A 27342-nucleotide genomic window follows, 5' to 3' on the forward strand; every position below is an offset into this window, starting at 1 on the left:
ATAATACACAGACATGTCTGTCTAATAAGGTGAATTTCCCTTAACATAATATTCAAAAAAGTGAGTTCTAACTCTGGGGGTGTCTGGGGGAATCTTATTACTGAGGGCAAACATGATATTAAACTGGATCTTACATTACCTCCTATAAACTTCCACAGGGCATAATATTTGTCATTTTTTGTCAAGTATTTGACAAAAAACACCTTGAAAAAACACTACTTTTAAACTACTTTACACACTGCATAACATATTTGTGTTATTTAATGCTGGATTATTCCTTTTAATAGCTGTACCTGTTGCTGGAGTACTAGCTTCCTTTAGATTCCAATATTGCTGATTGCAAATAAGATGCCTGTAATATTTATACACTTAACCAAAAGAATAATGAACTGTATCTGTTCAGTAAATTTGCATCAAACTGACATTGATTGGTTAGTTGATTGATTTGTATACTGATTTGATTTAATTTGTTTATTTAAGTTCACATAATTTAATTTGGTCCTCAAAAATTCTAAAAACTGAAAGACGCTGTCTTTCATTTGTTATTTTGTTTATGATTTTAAATATACTGCATCCTGAACAGTTATTACATGGCTTCATTAGTTTATGTGTCTAATAACAATAGATACATACACTGTCTCTCATGGTTTGTATAAAGAGAAGTTTATATAACATAAATTCTAATGAAAAACACATCCCAAACTGGACTTTATTCAAATCTTGTCTCTTTAGTATATAATGTTACATTAGTCAGTGTCAAAGGAGCTGGTGAGATTGTATCTAGTATACCTCAGTCCAACACTGGGTCACTTCATGCTTAGGATGCCACAGCCACATACAGTATGTGTATGTCATGTGCAGCCTGTCACACACAGTGAGGACATTCAACTGCATCCATGTAATATAGCATTAATTGGATTCCCCAGCCTGTTGTCAAAAGTTTGTGGCAATGTGTAAAACAGAGGAGAAGCTTCACTATTTAGAAACAAATTTGCCAATTACATTTTTAGCAGACACTTTTATCCAAAGTAATTTACAACTATGACTGGAGCAATTAAGGGCCTTGCTCAGGGACCCAACAGTGGCAACTTGCCAGTGGTGGGGCCTGAGTTGGCAACCTTCTGATTACTAGTCAAGTACATAACCACTGAGCTACTACTGCCCCTGAGCTATCAATTACTTCCAGTTTGTTCTCTCATATGCTGGCTACCATATTTCACTGAGGGAAAGTATACATTCTCACAAGAGTATTTTTTGTTCTTGTTTGAATCTTATTTGTAACAATAAAAATGTTTTCTCAGTGGGTTCAGGCAGACACGTCTGTTCCACGTTGTTTAACAGAACTTGCTCAAATGTCAGTGTATTAACTGCCGTTCTTACCATAAGTTAAATATACTCATACTCATACTCTATATCTATATATTATAATTATTTTCTGTGCAAAGCAGTCTAGCGTTTGACCAAAGAAAGCAAATGTATAATCCTGCCCTGCGGTTATCACGGCCTAACTAAAGCAGGCACTTTAGTAAGTCATTGAATGCTTAAACGCTCTCACGGGGCACAAAATGAAGTAAAAATTAACTACGCATAATAAGATTAATACTCTTTGTTTTAGTATAAATAATTGTTGGTGTTTTTCATTGTTCAATTTCTTTTTAGACAGGTTGTTGACTTCTTGCTTTTACATTGTAGTCGATTCTGTTGTTGCTGTGATAGAGGCGTGGATGCCAGACTAGCGTTTTGTTACAGGCAGTTCGGCGTTGCCCTGTAGACTAGCCAATTTTAGGGGCGGTGATGGCGACTCGTAAGATTTGAGTCGAGAAAATAAATTTATTAGATGTTTGTTTGTTTTAAATGTTGTCACTTTTTTTTTTGTGACAGTGGACTACAGAGGCGCTGTCTACTAGATCGCGCTATCCCGCATTGACAGCAGGCTGAGCTACGGGTACACGGAGTCTGGATTGCTGCTTTGTCTAGAGCCAAAGCTACCGTGTAGTGAAAGAAGCATTCATCATTGAAAATGAACGTAAATCCGACGTCGTGACAGAATTTTGTCTACTTTGTGCCGTGGTGCCAGAAAGGAAGTTAAGATGAAGAACTATCGAATGGGTATCATCCTAACATTATGGGTGTTTGTAGAGGTGAGTCGCTTGTCATAAACTGGCACTCAGTGAATCCAGAGATGGCTTTTTATGATTTTCTCAGCAGCAATGGTGCATCTGGAAATCACAATTTGAACATTGCTGATAATGTTAATGTTACTTTTGTATGCTATTTCATAGTGTGTCCTGTGAATGCAGCATGACCCTGTACAGTTTATAAATGTAGCTACAGTGTGTCGCAATTAGGCTCCCCTTTGTCTTAAAGTCCACTCCCCATAACAAAAAGATGCCACTACTACTTACCCGGTGACGCGAGTGTGTTAAAACATGCATTCATAACAGTGTATTTGGTTTAGTTCGATGTGCACGTCAGTTGGGAACAGCAAAATACTATTTTATTCTCCTGTCTTTATGTACTTTAACTTTATTGTTCATAAAAAAAAAAAGACAATGCATTTCTTGTGACCATCGTACACTAGTAGTAGTAGAACTATAGTAGGCCCTGCAGTAGGGATAGATAGCAGCGATAGACTACATTAATCATATATACTAATCTTTTTATCAGTGTATTTTAGCTTGAATGGTAATGATTCGGGAAAGGATCCAAAGGTTATTCAGGGTTTAAGTAAATAACCTCTTACCTATTGGAATTAGTTTCTAGGTTAGTCAAATTATTGTAAAGAAAGGAAAGTGTGAAGTGCTCACGTGGCAGTCAAATTTGACTACAAATATCCAAAACAACATTGTACTAGTATTTTAGATGAATGAGTCGTTGTTTCTTAACCACCACCTTCCTACTCGAAACGTAGTTATTAGCCTCTGCATCTCTTTGCAGTGTTTGTGTGCGCATAGCTCAACTTTAACCAGATGACCAAGAAACAGCTTCGCATGGCAGTAGAATGAACTGTGAGACTGAGAAAGGCTGAGCATTAGCAGGCTAACGGGCACATGCAGCCACAATAAGTATCATACAATATAAGGGAAATGGAATGCTGGGACAACATACACTAAATCCTAGAGGAACGTGCACATTTTAATTTCTGCACATACTTTTTAATTACTGTGCAAAATAGGGATTGAGTTAAGTACGAGATAGCTTCTCATCTCTCTGTAATGTGTTTTTGCTGTCACAGACACACGGAGAAAATATGGGAGATATTTTAATGACAATGTTTTTTTTATTTCCTGTAAATAGCATAATAGTATTCAGATTTGGGCAGATCCTTTTATTGCACTACTGTTCTGGCTGATTCTTACAAAGACACATACACAAGCCTGCAGATGCACACACGGTTCTTTGCTTTCCCAACTCCTGGTAAAATTAGGTGCTCTTCAATATCAGAGCAGATGATGTGACGTCACCTGTCTCAAAATCTTATTAGTGTAGCCACCTGATTTACTACCATCACCCCTGGAGCATGTACTACATTAAAGTCTTGTGGGTAGGACATCTGTTTTCCATTTACTTGGATTCACCTGTGATTTTATGTCTTTCAGTAACTTTCACACAGGTCATGAAGAAAGACCAGACACCCATAAAAAAGCACATTTCAGAGAACTGAAATTACATTTTTGCTCTTTACTTTGATACACTACAAGTAACTCGATGGCATGTTACTCAGAAAGCAGCAATTTGTCATGCATGAGAAAATAGGAGTGCAAAGTCAACTCTCAAATTAATTCTATGTAGTGTTCAGAAGAAAACAATAATTTATATGCTGTGGGAAATTTGAAAATATCAGACTTTGACAGAGATACGGTTGATCTTTATGTTGTGTTCTGACTAATTTCTTTGTCCTTTCTGCAATCTAATATTGTAATAAAATGTAATAAATATTTAGTCAAATTTATTTAGATCATTTATTAGGTCTAAGTAGCTGAATATTTATTGTATAATGAAGTGAATATTTATTCAGTGAGGTGTTATTGCATGCTTCACAAAAAAACAAAAACAGGACATTTTAGGTGACTTTGCTATAGTACAGTGCCAGGTAGGAGTTTCCTCACCATAACTCATTACATTTGCCATTGATTCACAGATCAGCCTGGCAGATATGTAAAACAACACTTGGTTTGTTTTCTTATTAGGTATGCCTTTTTTCCATTGACACAGAGATTGGCTCTGCCTGATCTGTATGTATATTTCTCAGTGGCAAAGGTATTAGCCTAATACCTCAGGTTACTGCTCAGTTAACTGCTGTTCCTCGTTTAGATTACCTCATGCTCAGTATACCCATCATATTTAACTCACTAATTTAAAATACTAATTTAGCTAACTAATTTAAAATATTTAACACACAGTGGTTGGGTCTTTGTGTTCGGATTATCTTGTCAATCATAAAAGAAGAAACAGGAGGCCCCATTTTTACTACGGTTACTTAAACGAATACAAACCTTCAATCAGTCATTATAGTTTTATCTCAGGCCAGTGGTGTGTGAAAATGGTTTATTAATACCTCTTTGTTTTTGCATGTTAAAGCTGGTAGAATGTGGACTCTGTTTTACTGAAATGTGCTGTGCTGTTTGCTGACTGCTTGTGTGGTGAGAGCCGAGTGGACTCTTGCCTTTGCCTGCATCACATGCTTACATCCTGCACCTGTCACTGTTTGGTTCAGTCATGCATTAAATAAGAACTCAGCTGGGCAGTGTCCCCATGGTCCATTCTTATAAGAACCATGTTAGCTTGCAGCATGTGCAATTTATTTGGCTTTTTCTGTTTTGGTGAACAATTCAAGTTCTGAAATTTGAACATGCAACTCTGATTAATAATTGAGTTTTGGAATTCTCATATTGTGATAAAACAGATTCACATTTGTGGGAATGTCAATCCCCACACCTTGGAGGTGTCAATTTCATATAAATCCAAGAAAAAGGGACTGTCAAAGCTTACAAAATCCCTAATTTCTACTGAATTTATACCCATTTGTATTCATTAGATTTCTGACAGCCTTACAGGAATAGAATCCTACAAGTGGATTTTCACCATGCTCTGAAATATGTGCAACCTTCATTATAGGTGTCGCACTTTGAGTCCTTTGCTCATTGCGGTTCGTGAAGTAGGGTTTATATTTGTGCCTGCAGTATGACTTTGAGCTAAAGTGTGGCCCAGTGGAACGTGAAGCGATGGGCAGAGTGCAATAATCTGTGGAGAAACTCTATCGAGGGTTTAGTGGCAACTCAGTAATGTCAGTAATCTGCCACTACTCTGTGGCAGGGCGAAATTACTCTCTTTGGTCTGTTTGTCTTTGCTAATGGAATCAGCACTGCAGGCTGCCAGAGAGTGATCGATCTCCTTTTTGTGTAGTGATGTGGGTTGCTGTGAAAAAAAAAAAATATGAGAAGCATGGCGAATAAATTCACTGAACCATATCTACTCTGGTACACATATCTCCTCATCTCCTCTGAGTACTTGTAATGGGAGCATTCCCTAAAGCTGGGGGAGATGTGACTCAATCAGGTTATTGCCATCAGCTTCCAAAACAGGAGAAAAAAAGAGGATTTGAAAGAACACGCAAATATTGCTAAACTTTTTTTTTTTTTTTTTTGCTAGGATGATGTGGAAAAGTCAGAATATCACTAAAGCCAAAATGTGAAAGAGTGATAGAAATGTGTTTTTCTAATAAACAATAACATATCAAGCCAAGACATTATTTGCATTTTTCTGCCAAAATTTCATAAATGCGCATAACATTTGCAAAATGTTTGGACAGAAACCCGGCAACGGTTTTGGGCACTACATAGTTAATGTTACAAGAGTTTCTAAAATGCACAGTGTATACTTTACTGTGCTATACCTAATACTGTGGTGCTGTTCTAATAGTTCCTTAATCAGAGCTATCAATGTTGACAAACTAATGCCTAGTCCATATACAAATGGACAGATTATAATTCACAATTTATAGACTGCATTGACCAGCCTCATGAATGGTATAACACATATGGAATAACACATATAATTGTATGTGTATATGCTCATCAGTGTATTTGTTTATGCATCTGTGCTTATGCATAACCTCACCATGAAGCAGTAACTTTACTGTCTGGTATAACTCTCATGTAGAACAGAGAAAATCAACAGCCCAGACAGCATGGTTGAGGTTAATGATGTTTGGCACACTGGCATTGCTCTCACTAATAGTCATGTAGAAAGGTTGAAAATGAGGTGGTTTATATTCCTTAACCAATAACAATCATACAGCCTTAGTCAGCCTCCCATGGGATCTATCTCCATATTCAGGTTTGCAAGGAAACCTTCATTATTGTGTCTGTAGATGCAAAGTAGCATGCAAAGTGCATGAAGCATCAAAGACATAGGACACAATTAGAGCATTTGCAATTAATTGCATGCATTATGCTTTTCAGTGCCTCTTCAGGGACCATAGGGGAGACCTTTAGGCTTGGTACTTATCCCTTTGCTGGTTGAGATGTCAGTGTTGTTTCTTGCTCTTCCTTCAGCTCAAGCTACATGGCTGTGCAGCAACTAGCATTAGTCTGGAGGGATTTTAGCCTCAAAGTAGCTTTTTAGCTGGTTGTAACCAGCTGGCTGGATTCCCATTATCACAGCTAGCAAGCTTTTTAGCTTTGCTGGCTCTGTTTGTATACCATTATCTTCCAGAACCTTGCTGCCGGTGTTGCCTCTTCCTGTCCATTTGCCCAGCATCTGAATGAAAATTAATTGTGGGGATTCCATGTTTCCTTGGCTAGTTTGCCCGGGTGATGGAGGCCTGTGCTCTGGTTAGATTATGGAGTTGAAGCTGGCACCATAGCACTTTAAATGACAGGATTTATGGGGAAGAATTTTATGGTGGCACTTTATCTTGGCACTTTTCCAGTGTTGCCTCAGCTTGCAATGTAGTAGACAAGCACATTACCCATGATCACCCAACATGTCCTAAAAGCTGCAACAATTTGAGATGAGGAAGATGGGCAGTTCTGCCAGAATTGCACTAGTGCAGAAGGCATTGACAGCATGTATTATTTTGCTGTTGCTGAAAAAATCAGTTGTATCTACATTATAATTTTGATAGGTCTGATATTTTAAATTGTAATTCTGTTATTGTTAACAGTCCCACATATTTTCCTCTGTTGTGCCCAGTCCTCATTTCTGTTCTTTACTTGTCATGTGATATTGTGTATCTAATGCTGTCAATACAGAACAAGGAGAAATTAATTTTGAAATCTTAAATATTGAGATTGATCTATCTGTGATATGATGGGATTGTTTCACAAAGTGTTTCTCCAGCAATCATATTCATGAGAAGTTGTAACACTAACAGCTATATCCAAAGAACTTAAGGTGGAGTTGATCTTTTAATGAGTGAGTGATTCTAACTGTTCTTTGATTCCAACAAACTATTGTCTCTAAAGTAAGCATTTCAGTCCTGAAATGACTGATAATGAATGATGATACATTCTCTTCATCCATAAATTACTTCTGGCAATATAGCAAAAGGCACCATCTACGCCTTAATAGCTGAAAGAGTTGCTGTTTTTTTCATTGTTCCATGTCACTGCAGCAGAGAGATAGTGTCCTAGGGATGCAGAATTCTAAATGCAATGGCTTTTAACTCAAGGACATCAGAAAACCTTTAAAGCCTCATGGATAAAAACTGATGTTATCAATGTTTACCAGATAGAAATCTGCTTAGGGTTTCCAAACGTTATGCAGAATAGAGGTTTGTTGCAGCTGTGATGAGAGGGGTTTTACATTGGCCATATTTATATACATATGCTTGTTCTTCTCTTAGCTCAGATGAATTATAGGAGCTTATGTTTGCTGAAATAAAAATGTGGCGTTTATTTATGTTCAAATTTCAAGTGGTTATACTGAATAGAAAAGATTTGTATGTTTTCAAAGCACTAAACCTGAAGGTGCTTATCACCTTAAAACTCAGACTTTAAATCAGCTTCTCCTTCCAAATAAATTGACTGACCATTTTTACAATAAACTATTTCATGCACATTCTGACACTTGAATTCATATTTGCACAAAGGAAGTATATTCACAGATGGTGTTGGATTAGGGCCTCGTTATACTCCACATCTGCAAATCTGTGAGCATGTGGGCATCACATGCAGATGTCGGCATACTTGAAAAGTTATCATGAGCTCTAAGGCAGTATTTTGCTTCATTGTGTTTTGGGTCTCATCATAACCCCTGCAGTTATAAAGGTTATAAAGTTATAAATCAGTTTATCGTCTATAGTTCCAAATATTTCCATTGCCAGGTGCTGAATCTTTACTTTCTAAATAATACTATCACAGCCATCTGTCCTTTGCTCTTTATCTTTCAACGTGGTGTACTGTTATTATACTCTGCAGCCACTTGATACAGTAATAGCATCAACTACTTAAAGATTTAACAAGGTTTTATATAGTAATTCTGTGGACATGCGCCTGTGCTCAGGTGGTATTTGTAATGCACATTAGCAGCCAGTGGGTTTGTTTAGAGCTGTCACCTATAGTTTCTGCTCTCACTGAGTCAGAGGGGTAAATCACCTGGACTGGTCCCTGCTCTGGAGAGATTGTATTACTGATCCAGTTCCAGCTGAGTAAATGCTGGCGGGTTTGGCTGCTGCTGCTCATCTGGATCCTTGTTTGTTTTATCCTTGTTGTTTTATGAAATCGTGGATCTAAATTGAAATCATGGTGAATTTTAAAATGCTGCTAGAGATTACATTTTCTGCCTTGCTATCCTCTATTGCCACTACAAATTGACTGAAATACTCTCTGGATGAACTGTACCAACGTCAGTCAAACGACAAACCTCCAAGAGAACTCAGGGTTCATTGAGACATCTTTCTCCAGTGTCCAAAGTACATCTACCAGGGATACCACCATAACTTCAATTTTAATAGTGGCAGTACTGGGACTATGCTATAAATGGAAATGGAAATAGAACTATCTGTACCTTCTGGTCTGCAAGTGCACAGTATCTGAAAAATTCTGATTGATGTGAAGATCAAAGTGTTATTATTATTATGATTATGACTATTAGTTAAATCAGCTATGAGTGTGCACACAACTTGTCCTACGTTTGCCCTTTACAACATCTGATCTATCACCAAAAAAGCTTCTGATTAAGTACTTCATTAAGTAGTTCTTCATTTGTGCCTTCTGGCAGCCACAGAATAATTTTTGACAGTTAAATGCAGCAGTTCCATCCAGATTTGTTTACATTTGCAAGCCTTGTTCTTCAGGTAAGGGAGGTGGCCTATTGATTCATCACAAGAGTATAAAACTAATGCCACTCTCTTTATCTGACCAGTCTTTCTTTGAACAACTGGTTGTTAAACTCTGTGGATCTACACTTACCATTATTGCAGTTTTCTGTAGACCACCCAAATCATCAAGTACTTTTGTTAATGAACTTTTAACAATTTTAATCACCCTTTGTGCAATGTCTTCTAACATTATTTTAACAGGAGATTTTAATGTTCATTTTGATAATACTGATAATATGTTCATTAAATATTGTAATGTTAGACTTTTTTGATCCAACACAGAATGTCAGTTTTACTACTCACATTAAGAACCATATACTTGATTTAGTTTGTTGCTCTGACATTATACCACACAATATTACCTCTGTTGAGCTATCTCAGCCCAGTGTTATTTTAATGCCAACATACCGTATAGTAAATCAAAGGTGCACTCTATGATGTCATGCCACAATATTTGACATGTTAGTCCTAAGGATCTCAGCAGTTTAATTATTTCAAATTTGTTCCGATCCCTATGCCTTCGTGTTTGGCTTTAGTGGACTATTACAATAATAGCACATCCTCTGCACTTGATATCCTAGCCCCTACAAAATCACGGGTTGATTCATTTGTCCATACTACTCCTTGGTACATGCCTGCATTACATTGACTTAAGGCTTTAGGTCAACATCTGGAGTGGCTGTGCATTAAGACCAGACTTGTTGTCCATGAACAATTGTATGAATGTTTGATCATATACTCTGCTACAAAAAAATGTTCTCTCAACAATAAAAACATTGTATTATGCAAACATTATTAGTACAGGTGAAGGGAATACCAAACTCTTTTTTTTCTACAGTGAAATGTTTACTCAAACCATCTGAAACAAATATCAATAGTAACCTCTGGAATTAACCATATTCTGCTTTTTTGAGCTCCAAAATGAGCAAAGTTCATGAGCAGTTGCCTCTTGATCACATTGATTTATTACCAGCAAGTGCTATGAAATTGTCCCCATCCATTGTGTCTTCTGTCTTTCTGTCAACTGAATGTCATATTTTTGTCTAATACCTCCACATGTCATCTGGATCCTATTCCCACAAGCCTAGTTAAAGCATGCATGCCTTCAATTATTTCTTTGACAACTTTAATTATTAATTCTTCTCTAACCACTGTTATAGTTCCCCCTTTTTGAGAGATTTTAAACATAGCACATAAACAGCTTACCAATGACCTCCTCAATGCAGCTGATTCAGGTTTGCTTTCTATTCTAATTTTACTTGACCTCAGTGCAGCCAGGATCAATTGGCTGGTATCTTGCAGACAGGACACAGTTTGTACAGATTCATAATTATCTGTCAGAAAGCTTCACAGTTCGTTATGGTGTTCCACAGGGTTCAGTCTTAGGGCCACTATTATTCAACATTTACCTTCTCCCCCGTCTATGGCAATATTTTTCAGCACTATGGTATTCAGTTTCACTGCTATGCTGATACGCAGCTCTGTGTGCCCACTATGCCAATGTCTACTCTCTCTTTCAGTACTCTCACTGCTTGTTTCTGGGATACACATATATGGATAACAAGCAATTATTTAAAATTCAATAACAGGAAAACTGAGCTGCTTCTTATAGTTCCTTAATCTACACAAATATTTCTCTTTCCAGTCATATAAATAATGTCTGGAAATATTTTGTAAATGAAAAAAGGACATAAACATCCTGTTTTAACACAACACTCTACTGAAGTCTTAGTCATTGCTTTGGTTACATCACGCAATGACTATTGTAATGTGATCCTAGTGGGCATTTCTAACCAACTTATTTGCCAACTTCAACTCATTCAGAATTCTGCGGCACAAATCATTACACGCTCTAAATACTGACTATGTTACAACTTTGCTAGCGGATCTATCTTGTAGATATTCAGACCTAGTGAGGAGTGTCACGGAATGTTGATGGCATTTGTAGTTAAAAGGCTACAGCCCTTCACAGTTGTCAAGTAACCATCCCTTAGGTAGGCAGAGTTTTAAAAAGTTAACGTTTTCTTGCTACAATATCTACTGAGTTTATTTTTCCCCGGGGATTATTTTTTTCCAAAGGCGCTAGGTCCAAAGTGCACTCGCCCCTCCATGGGTATTTTGATTAACCAGTTGATCCCTGCGTGTTAGAAAAGTCAGTGACATGAGCAAGCATTTTTCAAGATTGTTAACCACTACCTAACAGCAACAGCACACAGTGAGGAAACAATAAGACAGAAAGTACTAAAAAGCAGTCTGCAAAGCACAAACAAATATGGCACGAAGGATAAGGCTGAAATTCATGAATCACACAGATGAAAGCTAAAAAATCAAATGTATTCTTTATACCTAAACATTTGACACTTTTTTCCACAATTGAATGGAATCGAAACTTGGAATTGATAAGAATCGTAATCGATAAGCAGAATTGGAATCTATATAATGATAAATAATATAAGAAATTCCAGGGCTTTCTCCTATGCTGCACTTCCTCCTCACGTTCGCATACTGGACTCGGTTACAGAATTTAAAACCGCTTTAAAAACCCAACTTAAAGGTTGGTTATTCATCTTAAATACTACTTGTGTATAGTACTAATTGCTGGTGTTTGTTATAGTTGTTTTATTGTTTGTGTAAGTTGACACTGAATGTCATGAAAGAGCGCTGTCACGGTTCGCCGGTCACCATGCAGGAGGGACATGCCCGCTCACACACACAGACACACAGACACACACACACACACACACACACACGCACACACACAACAAACAAACAAACAAACAAACAAACACAAAACACACATGCCATGGTCCCAATCACTCACTTATTGATGCTATTTAAGCCTGCAGCTACCTGCCGTTGGTGCTGTGCATTGCCAGTCAGCGTGTGCCTGTAGCTGTCGCAAGCATCTTCAGTTCCTGTGCTGATCTCCAGATTGAGCTATTACTGTCAGCTTGTTTCTTTTTTGAGTTTGCTCAGGTGTTATGGAGATGGAAGATTCTCTTGACTTTCACTCGCCTCTCACTCCCTCCTTGCTGCCAGCTTCATAGATGCCATTAAATAAAATATATTATTATCCATGCAAACATGATTGTCATGTTAGTGACTCCTTCTACAGTTTGGACTTCATACGTTCTGATGTTTTATCTCATGATTAATACACAAATGATCAAAAGCTAAACTAAAAGTCTACACTACTGAGGATCTGTATTGAGTTATTTTGCAAGGAACATCTGTTATTTTCTAATCAATAGAATAAAACTCTGGGTGTCGGAATGGCATTTGATGAAAGGCTATATGACAAAAGTGATTTCACATTGTTCTACAAGTACATTTGTTTCATCAGCTCATACTGCCTTTCAAGTTATGACTTCACATCTAACAGCATCACATTACTTTGCAGAATTTTTTAATGCCATCGCATAATAGCAAAATCAGAAAAAATAGCAAAGAAAAAGAACAGGATCTATGATAAATTTATTCTTTGGCAGCTTTTGATCATTCTACGATAGGCCCTGGTATTTAATATGTGCGATATACTTTAAATAGCATAAGAGATCTTCTACAGTATTTCTACAAATAGAAATGGTGCCATCAGCTTTGCAGGAAAAGGTACAATATAATGTACCATTACATAAAGCCTGCTTTTAATATAACCAATGTAAATAAAACCCTCTATGATTCACCTCTCTAACTATCAAGAACATTTAAACATAATGCAAATTCGAAATTTTGAGAGAAAATCATATACATAATTTTGGAACACTTAGATATAATAACTTCAAGATCATTGTTTCCATGTGTTTTGAAACCATCTATTGTCTATTTACCACTGTGTGCTTTTCCATTTTTTACTTTGGCCTGCAAAAACTAGTGTGGCAATAGTCTTCAGCTTTTAAGCATTTGTGTTTAAACCTGTGAACCTAACATGTAATGCAGGGGTGTCCAGTCTTATCCAAAGGTCTAATATGGCTAAGTACTTGTTTGAAGACTGAGACCATCAACTGGAAACAGGTGTTCTCCTGCTTGGCTTCAACAACAACCTTTACTCATACTGGCTCTTAGTGGATAAAATTGGATGCCCCAGCTGCCACCCACACACCAAAGTTCTATTTTAGGTTTTAAAATGTTTTTACATCATATGGTTTTTGCAATACTGTCAGTCACATTGGCTCAAAAATGAATTGACAACTTGCCAATCAAGTATTATCTGTGCATGTTCCTTTTGCCATTAGTTCCGACTTTGGTTTTTATAACTATGTTTATCCCATTCAGTCTGCTGCTAGTTTTCAAACAACATGCTTCAGGATGTACATGAATCTGAACACTAGTCTCCACTTCAAACCCCATACTGAATCTTTCTTTGTGGTAGATTGTCTTGCTGTTATGTTATGTGTGAAGGGCTTGTTTGTGGCTCATTATGAGCCTCTTCCCAACATCCCACGCAATGGGGCAAGACAAGACTCTGACAAAGGCCTTTCTGTCATGATTTCAGCAGGAACAAGGCAAGAGGCAGAACGCAGATACAGGAGGCGGTTTATTAAACGAGGGAAATACAAAAATGAAGGGCAAAATAAACAGAGGCAAAGGGGTAGTAACACTGAGGGTAAAATAATACACGACTGGAGTAAACGGAAAAGCAATGGCAGTACTAGGAGCATAATATAAACATGACTGAAGGAACGAGACTTAGCAAAATAACCGTTGAACTAGAAGACAAAACCCAGGGTTAAAATAATCAGAACAATCAAGGATAATCAGACGCAGGTGAATATAACAGTGACAACCAAAACATGAACTGCAACTGAGGAACAGACGAGGGGCGGGGAAAATGAAACCAAGGAACGAAACAGGGAAGTAAAGCAAAACAAAGACTCGACAGGGAAATCATAAAGCAAGGACGCTAGGAGGGTGGCCAATCGTTACACTTACCGAATGATTCACACAGACAGATAGCTGCATTCCACACTCTCAGGCCCAATTCCACTGCTGTCAAGAGTTAAAGTGCATCCTCCAGTGTGCTGCATGAGGGCAGAATTGCCTTCCAAGACAGCACAGTCCAGCACTAAACATGTTTTATGTATCTGTTGTGTATGTGTAGGCATTTGTAACTTGAATATCATAACATTTTGTATGGTTGAACTGTGTATTGAGTGTATGGCTCTTTTTTTATAAAAGGAAAGATATTTACAATAATTAGTTTTCATGAAAACTTTGCAGTTTTGGGAAAAAGTGGTGCTTGTTACAAAACTCAATTAATAGGCATAATTTTACTTACATTTTAGCTCATTAAAATATTATGTGTGTTGTAATATTTATAGATGTGAATATTTTTCTCTTATTTCAGTGCATAGAGGCTAAGAAGTTCTGCTTGTATTTTCAGGAAGGATATCCCACCTACTTCATGTGAGTACACAGTTTGCATTTTATAATCAGAATTATATATCATTGGAACACACTGCATTTATCATTGAAATTAATTCAGTTTTTGCCACAACATTGGCCTAAACTAGGTCCTCCACTGGTAATTTACTAGCCTTATTGGTTTGCCCTGTCTTGAAATTGATAGAAAATCAGATACTAACTTCATTTAGTTTGTAATTTGCACAACTGAGGATATTAAACGAAAATATTTTTGCATCTTCTGTGAGAGGCAATTTATGTTAATAGAGCACTTCATTAAGCTAAACTAATTGGTTTTTAAAACACATAACAAACTTTGCTGAACAGGGCAGATAAGTAATGTCATTTATATTTAGCTGATGCTTTAAATCAAAAGTGACTTACAATTATGACTGAGTACAACTTGAGCAACTGAAGGTTAAGGGTGTTGCTCAGGGGCCCAACAGTGGTAACTTGGCAGTGGTGGGGCTTGAACCATCAACCTTCTGGTTACAGGTCAAGTACCTTAACCACTGAGCAGGGATATTTGGTGTTCTCATTACCTGGGTTATCTCTTTTCATCCATGGATATGCTCCAGTATTAATGCTCTTTGACACTAGAGGTAGTAGCCATTGAGAACCATTCATACACCACCTAAGAAAACAACCCATTCAATTTACCCTGCCTGAGGAAGACATGAAAAGGGGATGATAATTAATTTGCAAACTTGTTTGAAATAGGACGCACAGCTACTCAGATATGTTTCTTTAATCCTGTGATTGACAAAAAAATGAGAAATAATGCTTACATATAATTTTTATTAATTTTGACGGCACAAAGCAGAGCAGAAATAGGACTTAAGATTTTTTGTCTCAGGACCAAATGCTTACTAACAGTTAATTTTATATCACATTCTGCCTAATGAAGGCAAGCATTGGGTTTGGTCCTATTCTCTGAGTCAGGAAAAAAGGTTTATCAAAAGGTGTCTAAATGTTTTGGGGTTTTTTATTTGCCGGTCAGAAACAAGTGTTTATGCCTAAATTTAGAAAAGAGTGTTTATGTTCATTTACTATGCCTACACCCTCTTATTGGCTTGGTTCTTACAAATTACATCGCTTCCCTCTCTGTTGCTGTTTGGGCACAATCATTGTCCTCAACCAGCCTTCGAGTGATTGCTGTGATGTAGCTTAGGCTGTTGGCTTTTCCCACACACTAGGAAACAGGGCAGTGGGTTTGATCTTACAGGTGGTTTCTATTTATTTCATTTCTTGTTTCTTTGTTTCATTGAAAGATTAACGACTTGCATTAATGATCTAAAAAACACAACCCCCCAAAAACCTCTACAATATGACTGGTGACGACCACAGGCACACCTGGCACTGGCCCATCGATTACACTGCTGCACAACAGTGGCAGCATCGAAGAGATTATGGTTCTTACTCTCATTGGCAGGGGCGTGCACAGAATCAGAGCCACAAGGTTTAAGCCACAGCACCATTTTATAGCTCTGTTTATCTACTCTCTGGGTGTGTCTTCTCAAGCACTCTATTCATCATTTTTGCTATAGTAATAAACTCTGCAAAAAGTGAGGCTCCTAAGCATTTCACATACAGCAGGGTTTGACCAGAGTAATTTATGGAGATATTCAATTTACTGTATATATTAACAGAAACGTTTGTAGACTATACTCTTTTCTAATGGTTTCCCTGAACAATTAACATAATTAAGGACAAGCTTTTCTATTGTTTATTTGACTGCATCTGATCAGCAATGTGTTGAGCTGACAAAGAAGAGGAAATTCCATATATATCGGGTAAAAGTGTGTCAATGAAAATATATTTTAATATATTTTTTATTTAAGTCACAGTACTTTTGGTGGGGATAGATTCTTTTTTCATTTTTAAATCTTAAAAAAAAAGAAAAAAATGAAAGCACATCATTCCACTGTAATTAATGCTGCATTACACACACAGCAGTGTTATACAGCATTGATCTTCTTTCTTGGCACGTGTAATTAGTTGCACTAGACAAGACATTACAGTATGTGCAGTAGGGTAGTTGCATTTTCGAAAGGATGGAAAGCATGGAAGGACAGTTTGAAGAACGTCTCTCTGCCAATAATATTCAAGGACAAAGGTTTTCTCATACTGCATATGGTACTGGAGAGACTGAAGCTGAATAACTAATGCTAATGGTAAGAACACATTCCATTCTTCTGCCAATATTACCTTTACAATGTATATAAAGAAAGACAAATGTTACCCTATTATATCCTTCTATTTTGTTATAAGAAATACACCTTGCTTTTATTAGAGATAGATACTGCACGTTTAAAAGAAATATGCATTGTTTTTATTAGATAGGTACTGCTTTTATAAGAAATCTTACCTGTTTGTTTGTCATTTTCTCTGCACTTCTTACATCACTGAGAGCAACATGATTTATTTCCTTAACTGCCAAGCTAGGCAGGCTGTCCTTGATGGGACATTTGCCTGTACCTGCATGAGTTACTGATGGGTGAGGGAGATTGGGTCTCATTCTAGGCACTTGATCTGCTTGACTGAATCCGTCCCTGCTTTCAGTCAAGGCGAATTTTACTGTGGGAGTCATTCTCCTTCCACTCTGCCAGCATGAGCTTCCAACTTCAGATGGTTAGACAAACATGAATAAAGAACTAAAAATGCTAATGTTTTATAGCCAGAAAGAAATTTAATTTGCATTACAGATTTCCTGTCTACGTAATAGATTTGTCATATTATGAAAGATTAAGGCTTTCAGCCTGTGTCTCCAGGTATGTGTCTCTCAAAGGCAGATGAATGAGGAGAGTAGAGAAGTACCCTCAAAGAAAGGGATGGAAGTAAGTAAGCCCTAGACTTCAAAACCAACCGAAGATGATGTTTTATAGTAATTCTGCCATGGACATTATTATTACCAGTAAAACCCTTAAGAATGTCTAATTGGGGCTATGTATAAAATATTTCATACTTCATTAGTCCTGTTTCACCAGTTATTAACTTGATTTTTTTTTTTTTTTTTAAACATTGTCTTTTCACAACAGTACAGATGCAATTTGTGGGTGTTTTTGGAAGTGATCCAGTGCTCAGCCGTAGGAAGGTGCTTCTTAATGCATAAAAATTTAAATTACACCTGTCTGAGCCAAGACTGGCTGCAAATGTCAGAACTCTGTGTGAGTTGCCCTGCGATGTGACAATAATTGGAGTCTTAAACTAGAAATGCTCTGTTGAAAGGTGATCAATTGCTAATTATTCACTTCATTCTCCTTAGAATAAGCAGAAGTTTCCATGTCAGATACACAAACCACCCACCTCATTAAGAACACCTTGTTACAACACTCATGAGTCACTTTATTAGATGCACCTGTCTCATATGTGTAGTTATGGATAAGCGTAGCCCATTTGTGCCATGCAGATCCATAGTCCTTATTCTTATAGCCATACCCGATTGGCAAAATATTATAGGAGGTAGACCATTTTCAACACAGCAATGACCATAACATAGTAGCGGGATGGTAGTGGGTCTTACGCTGGCATGAGTGTTATCACACACAGCAGCACTGCTGGAGTTTTTACAAATGTTAATGCTGCTGCTGGGTTGAATGGTAGGAGTCCAGAGGAAAGCCATTAAGACATCACGTCCTAATAAATAACTAAGAATGTAATAAATGCCTTTTAAAGTCATCCATTGGAACCCAGCACATAACTACAATTTTAATATTTAACATTAAGATTTGAATATTTCAACAGTATTTTGTTTTTTATCTATAATAACAGGTTAAGTAGATCAGTGTGAAGCATTTCAAATTCTGCTAGCTTTTTTTGGTTAGACTTTGTGGCTATGTTCCTAACAGCAAGATCACAATTCATTTCACTTTCACTTAAATCCATGAGATTGTTGGAGGGCCAGTCTAACAGAATATCCATTACCTGTTGTGACAGAGTGCCAAAAACAGAGTGCAGAATACATCTTAGCTGCAGTTGGCCAGCTGCGATTCTGATCACTCACCCTGCAATGAATTCTAAATAACCACCTCTGGTGATTTCCTTAATTTGCTTATTACATTGTCTTAGATGCCTGTCTGGTCATTAAGACATAATTATTGTTGTCAAAGTGAATACATTTTGGATATCCTGAATTTAATTCTGAAATGTTTTGAGATGATTCTGTATTTTAAAAAAACAATTATGAGCTAAGCCAAAATTTGACTATAAATTGCAGATGTGGCCTGAGAATGAAAAGCTCTTGGAACTCTTTTATTGGCAGTGTGTGTAAACTTTTCATTGTTTTTGATTTCTGTCCAGGTTAAGGAGTGTATACCATCTGATGGTGCTGCACGTAGCATTCTTCCATTGGTTACATTCCACATGATCTCACACCTATCTCTTATCTCTTTCAGAGGCATTTGTCTCCTGCGATAGGTTGATGTATAGCAAGGCTTTACACTAATTGCACTGAAAAATATGCAATATTCATCAGGCAAATTACGCCTATCTGTAACATACTTAGCAAAATAAAGTGCTTTTGATTTTGGTTTATGTAAACTTAGAATTAGTGATCTTTGTCTGATCACAGCATAAAGCCATATGAAATTGGAAAAAAATCTATATTTAATGTATGAGGCACTAAAGGCTTTGGCAGGTCATAGGTAGTATTTTAAACACATGAAAGATTTCTACTTTTAAAAAGGTCTCAAATGACATCAAAGCATTAATCTTTAGTAACTAGTAAACACAAGGTAATATAATTCCAAATTGTAGTTAAACTAAATGTGCATCTGGGATGATGACCTTAATCCTGACTCACCACCAATATGGCATCACTTTCCCTAAAGTAGAGAGACAAGAAAACAAATCACAATGTGATTGAACATGCACCATGCATTCTAATCCAGTTGAATTACAAAATAAGCATGTAGCTATTACAAAATTATTAGTTATTGCAAAATTCTACTCTATTAATAGCCTTAATATACTAGTTATTACAAGATTTCACAATTCTACTCTAAATCCATAAAATCAGCCATAATATTACTCCAATTCCACATAATTCTACTTAATTTGACTCCAGAGAGATTTGTTTCTAGATAGTTTTGCATATGGCTGTAGTTAGTACTATAAAGCTTGTCGAATACAAATTGGATTTTCTGAGCAAACCTCTACCCATTTTTTTCAGGAATTTACCATAAAACTGAAATCAGACAAAGTACACTTTTCACATTGGTGCATTCCTCTATACTAGACTAATGTTGACCCAGAACAATATGTTCACTGCATTAGCATTTGGTCAGTTACCCTCTCTGGAATTCAAAAAATACATTTTAAAATACAAAACACTTTGTGTTTGAGTAGAATTCCGGGGAGGCCAAGAACACACTATTTTGCTGTGTGTTCCATTCAAGTTGTTTGATCCTTTTGAGAATTGGTCAATTCTGCTCTGTGTATTTGCAATGTCCAACCTGGAACCTATTTTGAGTTGTGTTGCTATGATGGAGTTCCAATTGGATAAAGTTGCACTGCCGTTTGCACTCCTAATGGCCATAATACTGCCCACACCACCCATTTCTTCCCCTTTTATATGGTCCATTAAGTATGCTCATATTTTCAAGTATTGCTAATGGAGCTCATTTATTTTGAGATCTCCTCAATTTTCTAAAGAGGCTACAGAGGCTGTGCTACTTTTAGCATGGTGTGAGGCAGAAATAATGTGCTTTCAATGCATGCACAGTGTGACCATTAGAGTTGGTCTGAATCAGCTTCTTCTAAAAGATAGGTTTTCATACCTAAAGACCTGTGATGTTCTGCACTTGTTTGAGGTAAGGTAAATTGTTTTTCTTTTGTTGGTGGGGTGTCCCTTGATATTCTCATTTTGTGTTCCACTTTGATTGCTGTGTCACAGTCATTAGCAATGTGCCATGGAGGTAAAGCTCCTTTGGAGTGTGTCCCTGTCATTGTGTCGGATGAAGAGGTTAGCCAAGCTACACAGACCTGCTGCTGCTATTCCCAATTTGCCAGTGCTGTTATGATGCTGATTGTGTATAAAGCCTAGAGCTGTTTCATCATGTGTGGGTGAAGTGGGATGGGAACCTGTGCTGAGCTTCACTCTCACCCACAGGATTGATCTGTACTGTCTTTTTCATTATGAGCAGTGGTGGTGGGGGAATCAGGGGTGATAGATCTGTACATCAGTCTGTAGGAGGAGACAGTTGCACAAAGAAGTAGGCTTAGTATTAAATGTTTCTTAAAGATATTTTTCTGATCATTAGATTTACTAGTATTTTTATGTCTGCAGCTAATCTAATTTTATATCTGTACAGTAACATAGTTTTAGTAGCATTACCCCACTGACTAATGGAAAGTAAATGGCTATTTTCCTTGGACTACATTTCCTGTCACCTGCATTGATGCCAAGAGGCCTTAACAGGGCTAGTGTCTTAGCCTCTTCTCTGCCTCAAAGCAATATTACATTTTATTTGATAAATGTGTCTGTAGTTCTAAGGCTAATCTGATCAGTGTGTCCTGCATATGCTGTCATCTTAAATTAAACTCCATATACTTTCCTATCCCTCAGTCCAGAAAAAAACTTCACTGTAACACTGATACACTGTCAGTACTTAGCAATGCAGTTAAAAATTGAGCACTTGCTGTACCATAATAGCTAAACATTTGACGTTCTCAAGGAAACACTGAGATGGTAAATACATTTGTTTTCACTGTTCATCTCATCTGTGAGTATAATGTCTATTTATGTGCATTTTATCTTGTTTATTGTGTGCTTTCTGTTTGATGTTTATACATGTACGTGTGTCCTATGATTGTAAAGCATCCTTAAGCATGGGAAAGATTCTATACAAATAAAAATTGATGAGGACTATGATAAATACTTCAGGTCAAAGTGTATGTTCACTTTATGTTCACATTAGGACTGAACATTAATTCTTGTGAAATTCATATGGGCTCCTTGAGGAATATCGTACCTTGTAAATACTGTCAATTTTTCAACATTACACATGTTAAACACATTTCACCTGTTAAAGCTTAAAATAATTCCCTTTTTTATTAAATAATATAAAATAATTTGACAGTTGCCGTAGAAACAAATGCACATAAGATATAGATATAGATGTTTAGAGAAAAAAACCCCCAGAAAATTAGTTAAAAATAAGGACTGCATATTATTTGCCCATTTTACAAATGGTGTTTCACCATTTGAGCAGTGTCCTTTGTCTAACAGTCCACATGCTATCGATTTTGTGGGGAGTTTGCTTTGTTGTCCTAGAAACCATCAGCTGGCCTTTCCCCTCTCTGCTGGTCTGAAGGAACTGTAGCCCTGAAGGAGCTGTACCCATGATGATCTTTGCTGCTGGTGTGCCGTCTCCCTCAGTCAGTGTACACTCTTGGGCGTTGGCACAAGCCTCCCCACATAATGGTGAGCGGAGTAACCCTTATGAACTTTAAACGTGAAAGCCGTGTGGTCAGAGGGTTCAGCTTGCTACTGAGACCGCAGGCCATGCTGTCAGCCCTGAACAATTTTGCAAACCAGTCAGGTACACTCCCAAACAAGGAAGGCTGAATTATTAATTCTGTGTGGCATCCCTCATGAGATCCTTTAAACCAGGTAGTACGGATGAGCAGCAGCATCTTAATTTATAATGGTTGGCCCAAAGGCCTCCATCGCTACCTCAGCTTGCCTGCTGCTGGCTGCAGTTGTGCTGCTTAGTATACAGGGCAAGGGTCCAGGTAACCAGTCTCCATTGAACCAGAAGTGTGGGGATTTGCGTCAGTGTCATGTGTAGAGCACAACAGCAGTAACAGCAATGAATGTGTTTACCAAAACCATGGGCCTTATGTTGAAAGGAGAAAATAGCAATGCATTGCATCAAAAGCATTTCTCTCTCTCTCTCTCTCTCTCTATCTATCTATCTATCTATCTATCTATCTATATATATATATATATATATATATATATATATATATATATATATATATATATATATAAAGGTTTATATTATAATAAAACTCCATTAAACAAGAATTAACCTGGAAGAGACAAAAAGTTGAGAATTCTCTGGGAGAATCTACTTGTGGTACATACTCCTTATTTTCAGGCTAGATGAAGGCCTCTAGCTGAAAGACTATGATTCACACAAGGGCACTGGTATTCCACACAAATTTCACCTGAATCCTTAAGAGGCTCTTCTCTTCTTTACTTGTCTCCCTGGGTTGCTCTCTTGACTTTTCATTGTAGGGCATCTCCATGGATACTATAATAGAACACTATCTTAGTGTGCCTCAGGGATAAGAATGAGTAGTGACCTCTCATGGCAAATCCTAATTGCATAGCCTCTGGGTACAGTGAGGATAACTGAACCATGTATTTAACAAGTCTGTTAGTTGCAAGACCATACATACAAAATATTTGGACTGTTGAGGATGATTATTCATCAGAAGCAATCATTAAAATGGTTGTAATTGTAGATACTGCTCTGTTTAAGCTTTGATGTGGTCAGAATGGGCTTTCTCTCACCCCCAGACTACAGGAACCAGGACCCCTCTGGCGCTATGATGCCAAGCAACAAATAGCTAATGGGTTATCACACTGGCTGGGCTTTCTGACCCCTCCCAATTCACATATTGGAATCCAGGAAGCTCTTACTAGCCTCATTATACTTCAAGGATCTGTGACCATAAATTCCATCAGACTGAAAAACAACCAAATTTCCTTATTCCACTGAGATATGTTTCTTTCCCATAGCGCCACAGTGTTATAATTTGCCACTTAATCTACTATAATGTCAAGCTGTAATCAGCAAGTAATGTATGGCTATTTAAATATCATTTCAAGTTGTGTTGTTTGCTTCTATTATTTGTTTCCTATTACTTTGCATTATTCAACCCAGCAAATTCACTTGTATGTTGCTTACCTCATGTTTATTGTAAACAAATTTACCAGTCCTAATTGTGCTTACTAGATCTAATTAGAAAAATATATATTATAGTAGTTTGTAGCTTCAGGAAAGGAGGACAGGAATTAAACCTTAATTCCCTAAATTAGTCTGTCCAATTGCTTCACCCATCCTAGGGTCTGATATTTTAGTTTATAAACTTCACTCTATCATGAAGTATGAAATTGCCCTAGAAATGTATGATTATTTTCTTTTGTTAATCCATGGTTAACATGGATTAATACAATGTCTTAGACAAATTATTTATCCCCATTTTGAAAACAAAGGCTATTGAATATGCATGAACCAAGGCCTGCCCTTTCCCTAGCATATACCTGATAAATGTTTCAAGACACCCCCCCAATAGAGTTTCAGCGAGAAGAATTCAATAATTTATTTTGAAAGTCAATAGCCTCTTGCTAAGCGGTTAACAAAGACCCGAATTTCATGTTACTTTAATTTATATTTTTTGTTGGTTAGGGATTAATCCCATTTGGTTAAGGTTTCCTTTTATTGGTCATTGTTTGGTTTGACAAGTAGACTGCCCGGATGATCATTCTCACAGGTTAATTAAACAGTTTTACTTTTCTTTCTCTTAAGGTAGCCACTTTGGTGCACTACAAATCTAATTGTGTTATTTGGTTTTGGTCATGTTGTTTGTTACATTTGTAATTCTGTAGAAGATTCAGTACCTCTGGTTATTAGTAGAACCTTAATCAATGATTTTTATGAATGTTCTCCCATCTCTGTTTATTGAATAAATATACTCTTATTATAACTTTTGAGAGTCAAGATTGATGGCCAAATTTTTGGGATACAAGAAATAATCACATTATAAAACTGGCAACTTTCATGTGTTGAGACTGATTTAATTATTATTACAGTAATGTGCCCTTTATATTTCATCCCTTTGTGGACAGATGCCGTTCATATGAAGATTGTTGTGGAACGCGATGCTGTGTCCGAGCGCTCTCCATCCAAAGGCTCTGGTACTTCTGGTATGTGCAATTTCCACACCTCCAAGGTATTCTTTCCAAACAAATGTGATGCCAGATGACTTGGCTAAATAGTTTAACCTGCTTGCAGTATTTCAGCAGCTTGTAACAGTTTGAGTATTATTTGAAAAAAAGAAAGAAAAAATTAAAAAAAGAAAACCACAAATGACCAGCTTTGGAGGACCGAGGTGAATAGCTGTACTTCTAACTCCTCCAAATCAATATTCTACATTAGGACTATTTGCCCACTGTGAGTGTGTGCACTAAAAGATGGGAATCAAATTACAGAGCTCCTTCTACCATCCTTTTACTCCCATCTTTACCTGCTCTCTGCTCATCATAAAGTGTTTCACATGTGTTTCTGTGGACATCGATAAAGCAGAACTTTTTGGTCTGTCCGCTTAAGGCTTCTTTGTCTTCCTTTAATGTTTCAGTCTTCCTTTAATGCTTCACTTGTATCGCTGGCAGACTGAGAGCTTCAACATTTGTACAAGTCCAAATTCTCTAACAAAGACTTTAAACTCTGAAAGAAATTCCTATAATATGGGGGCAATATGTTTCTTGGATGTCATAAAAGCTTCAGATTCAGTTATACTCCCAGCAAATCAGCAGCTTTGGCACGTATAATAGATAACACAGGAAAAATAGCTGTCATAAAATGTCCTCATAGTAATCTTTTCCTACTTCCTGGAAAAACCTCCTTCCTTCCAATAGGCTACTGCTGATGATGGGTGTGCTTTTTTGCTGTGGAGCTGGCTTTTTTATTCGTCGACGCATGTATCCATCTCCTCTGAGTGAAGAAACTGCCTTTAATGTGTCTTTCACCAGACAACCTGTGAGCACACCAGGTGAGGAGATAATCTTTTCAGTGTTGCCTTCTCAGCTAGTTTAGTACCAATGTTTGTTCCTCAAAGCTTTGTGAGTCCATTTGCCTTTTTTGGTAATGGCTGAGATCATCTGATCGTATCATGTGCCAGAATCCTGGTTGGACAAACCTGTCCTAGTGAACACAGCCACAGTACTGATTTCATCCGTCAGCCAAACTCCTAATCATTAAAGTATCTGGTCATTTCCTAAACACATGGGGTAGTGGTGGACAGGGACACAGACATTTATTATTAATCTTGTGCACAGAAGAGAGAGCTGCTGGCTAGCTAGCGGCATGAGATATTACCCTCCCTGCCTCAGCCCCCCATCTACTCCTCCCTCCATCCTTTCCTCCATTTGCACAAAAATAAGCAGGAAATCTCAGGCAAGGCTTGCATGACTAAAGAGACTGGGTGGCAGCATATGGCTGTAATCAACTTCCTGCAGTTTGAATGGCTGAAGCAAACAATATGACTGAACAACTACTATGACAGCATGTTTACACACTACTTGTTGGCTGTTGTATCATTCATAGCTGCCACTCTGTGCTTGTTCATCAGAGATCACAACCAGAACAATACATGGATTAACGGCCTTATTTTAGGGGCCATCTTTACCAAGATAAATGATATCTTCCAGCATAAAATGACTGGTCGGGAGCAGGTCAAATTGACTTGGCTTACTGTATGCTCTGTACAAAAATATAATTGTTATAGACTGATGAGACAATCAAATATAACAGCCAAAGTTGGCACCAAACCACTGCTTGCAGTGGAGAAATGGGAATATAGCAGTATCACGCAGCATGTCATGTTCTGGTTGTACATAGGGGCATCAGAGAGGTCCTAGGTAAAGCAGCTGATCACCATCATTTTAAAAAACCTTTTTTCCATACAGTGACAAAAATAGAACACTGTCTTTTCATGGATTGTGTAACTTCACTAATAGAAAATAGAATAATTAAATGAGCGCCATCAATGTCACTCTTATGGAAAATTTAATCGAGAAGGTAAACAATATGGTGAGATGCCTAACTTATGTTCCTGGATCATCAAAGCTTTCTTTCTATGGAAACTTGAGACATGCAACATACTAGACACACAGTACAGCTGCACTCATGCAGGACAGACAAACCAATTAATATGTGTTGAGTTCATATTCCTAAGCAATATTTACTGATTCTAGGGAGCAGTGTGATTCAGTGAATTGTATACTAACATCAGTAAAACATCAAGAGAGGAGCGGACTCACTGAACAGATAGATCATAATATATATGACAGACAATCTTTAAGTCTTTTGGGAAATGCATGTGTTTAAAATTGTTTTCAAACTACACATTTATTAGTAATAGCTATTACTTAGTAATAGCTAAGGTACTTGCAGAAAATCTGTGTCAGTCATTTTCAGTAAATTAGAATCAAATTTTTTGCTGCCATGCATATTTAGGTTTGGCTTTTTTTTATTATAAAAGCGTATTTTTGTAATATAAAACAAGATCTAAATATTCCTCTCATAGTCTCTCAACAGCCTGGCACTCAAGGTTTTGGTGATCCTGCCATGGTAATGCCTCTTGCCCCTGCCTACCCGGGTCAACCCAGTACAGCACATATGATGACCGCCTATCCAGCACCACCATCCTACTGCAATCACCCTCCACCCTCTTATGACCAGGTCTTCAAGACCACGGAGAAAAAGTAGGCTGAGGCCTACACCAGGGGACAGCGCTACAGCTCTCCAAGCCATCTATTCAATCCGGGATGATACAACGCTGCACAACAGCTCCGATGGTCTAGATTGTTTTCAAGTAGCTTAAAG

General features: G+C 37.4%; 1 protein-coding gene across 3 annotated transcripts in view; it reads left to right on the top strand.

Moving 5' to 3' along the window:
• The first annotated feature begins 1709 nt into the window (after positions 1-1709).
• vopp1b (VOPP1 WW domain binding protein b) overlaps positions 1710-27342 on the top strand; it is a 27611-nt gene continuing 1978 nt past the window's right edge. The window contains exons 1-5 of one of the 3 annotated variants that reach the window (XM_027005933.3): positions 1710-2141; positions 14706-14728; positions 24585-24662; positions 25374-25507; positions 27044-27342. The exon at positions 27044-27342 is cut by the window's right edge and continues 1978 nt beyond it. In XM_027005933.3, the coding sequence (XP_026861734.2) occupies positions 2091-2141; positions 14706-14728; positions 24585-24662; positions 25374-25507; positions 27044-27225 (468 nt within the window). In that variant the 5' untranslated portion in view covers positions 1710-2090 and the 3' untranslated portion in view covers positions 27226-27342. The other 2 variants (XM_027005932.3, XM_081696844.1) reach the window with 2 other exon arrangements.

Source organism: Electrophorus electricus, chromosome 14 (genome assembly GCF_041902795.1).
Source record: "Electrophorus electricus isolate QZ-2024a chromosome 14, ASM4190279v1, whole genome shotgun sequence".
Taxonomy (NCBI): Eukaryota; Metazoa; Chordata; class Actinopteri; order Gymnotiformes; family Gymnotidae; genus Electrophorus; species Electrophorus electricus.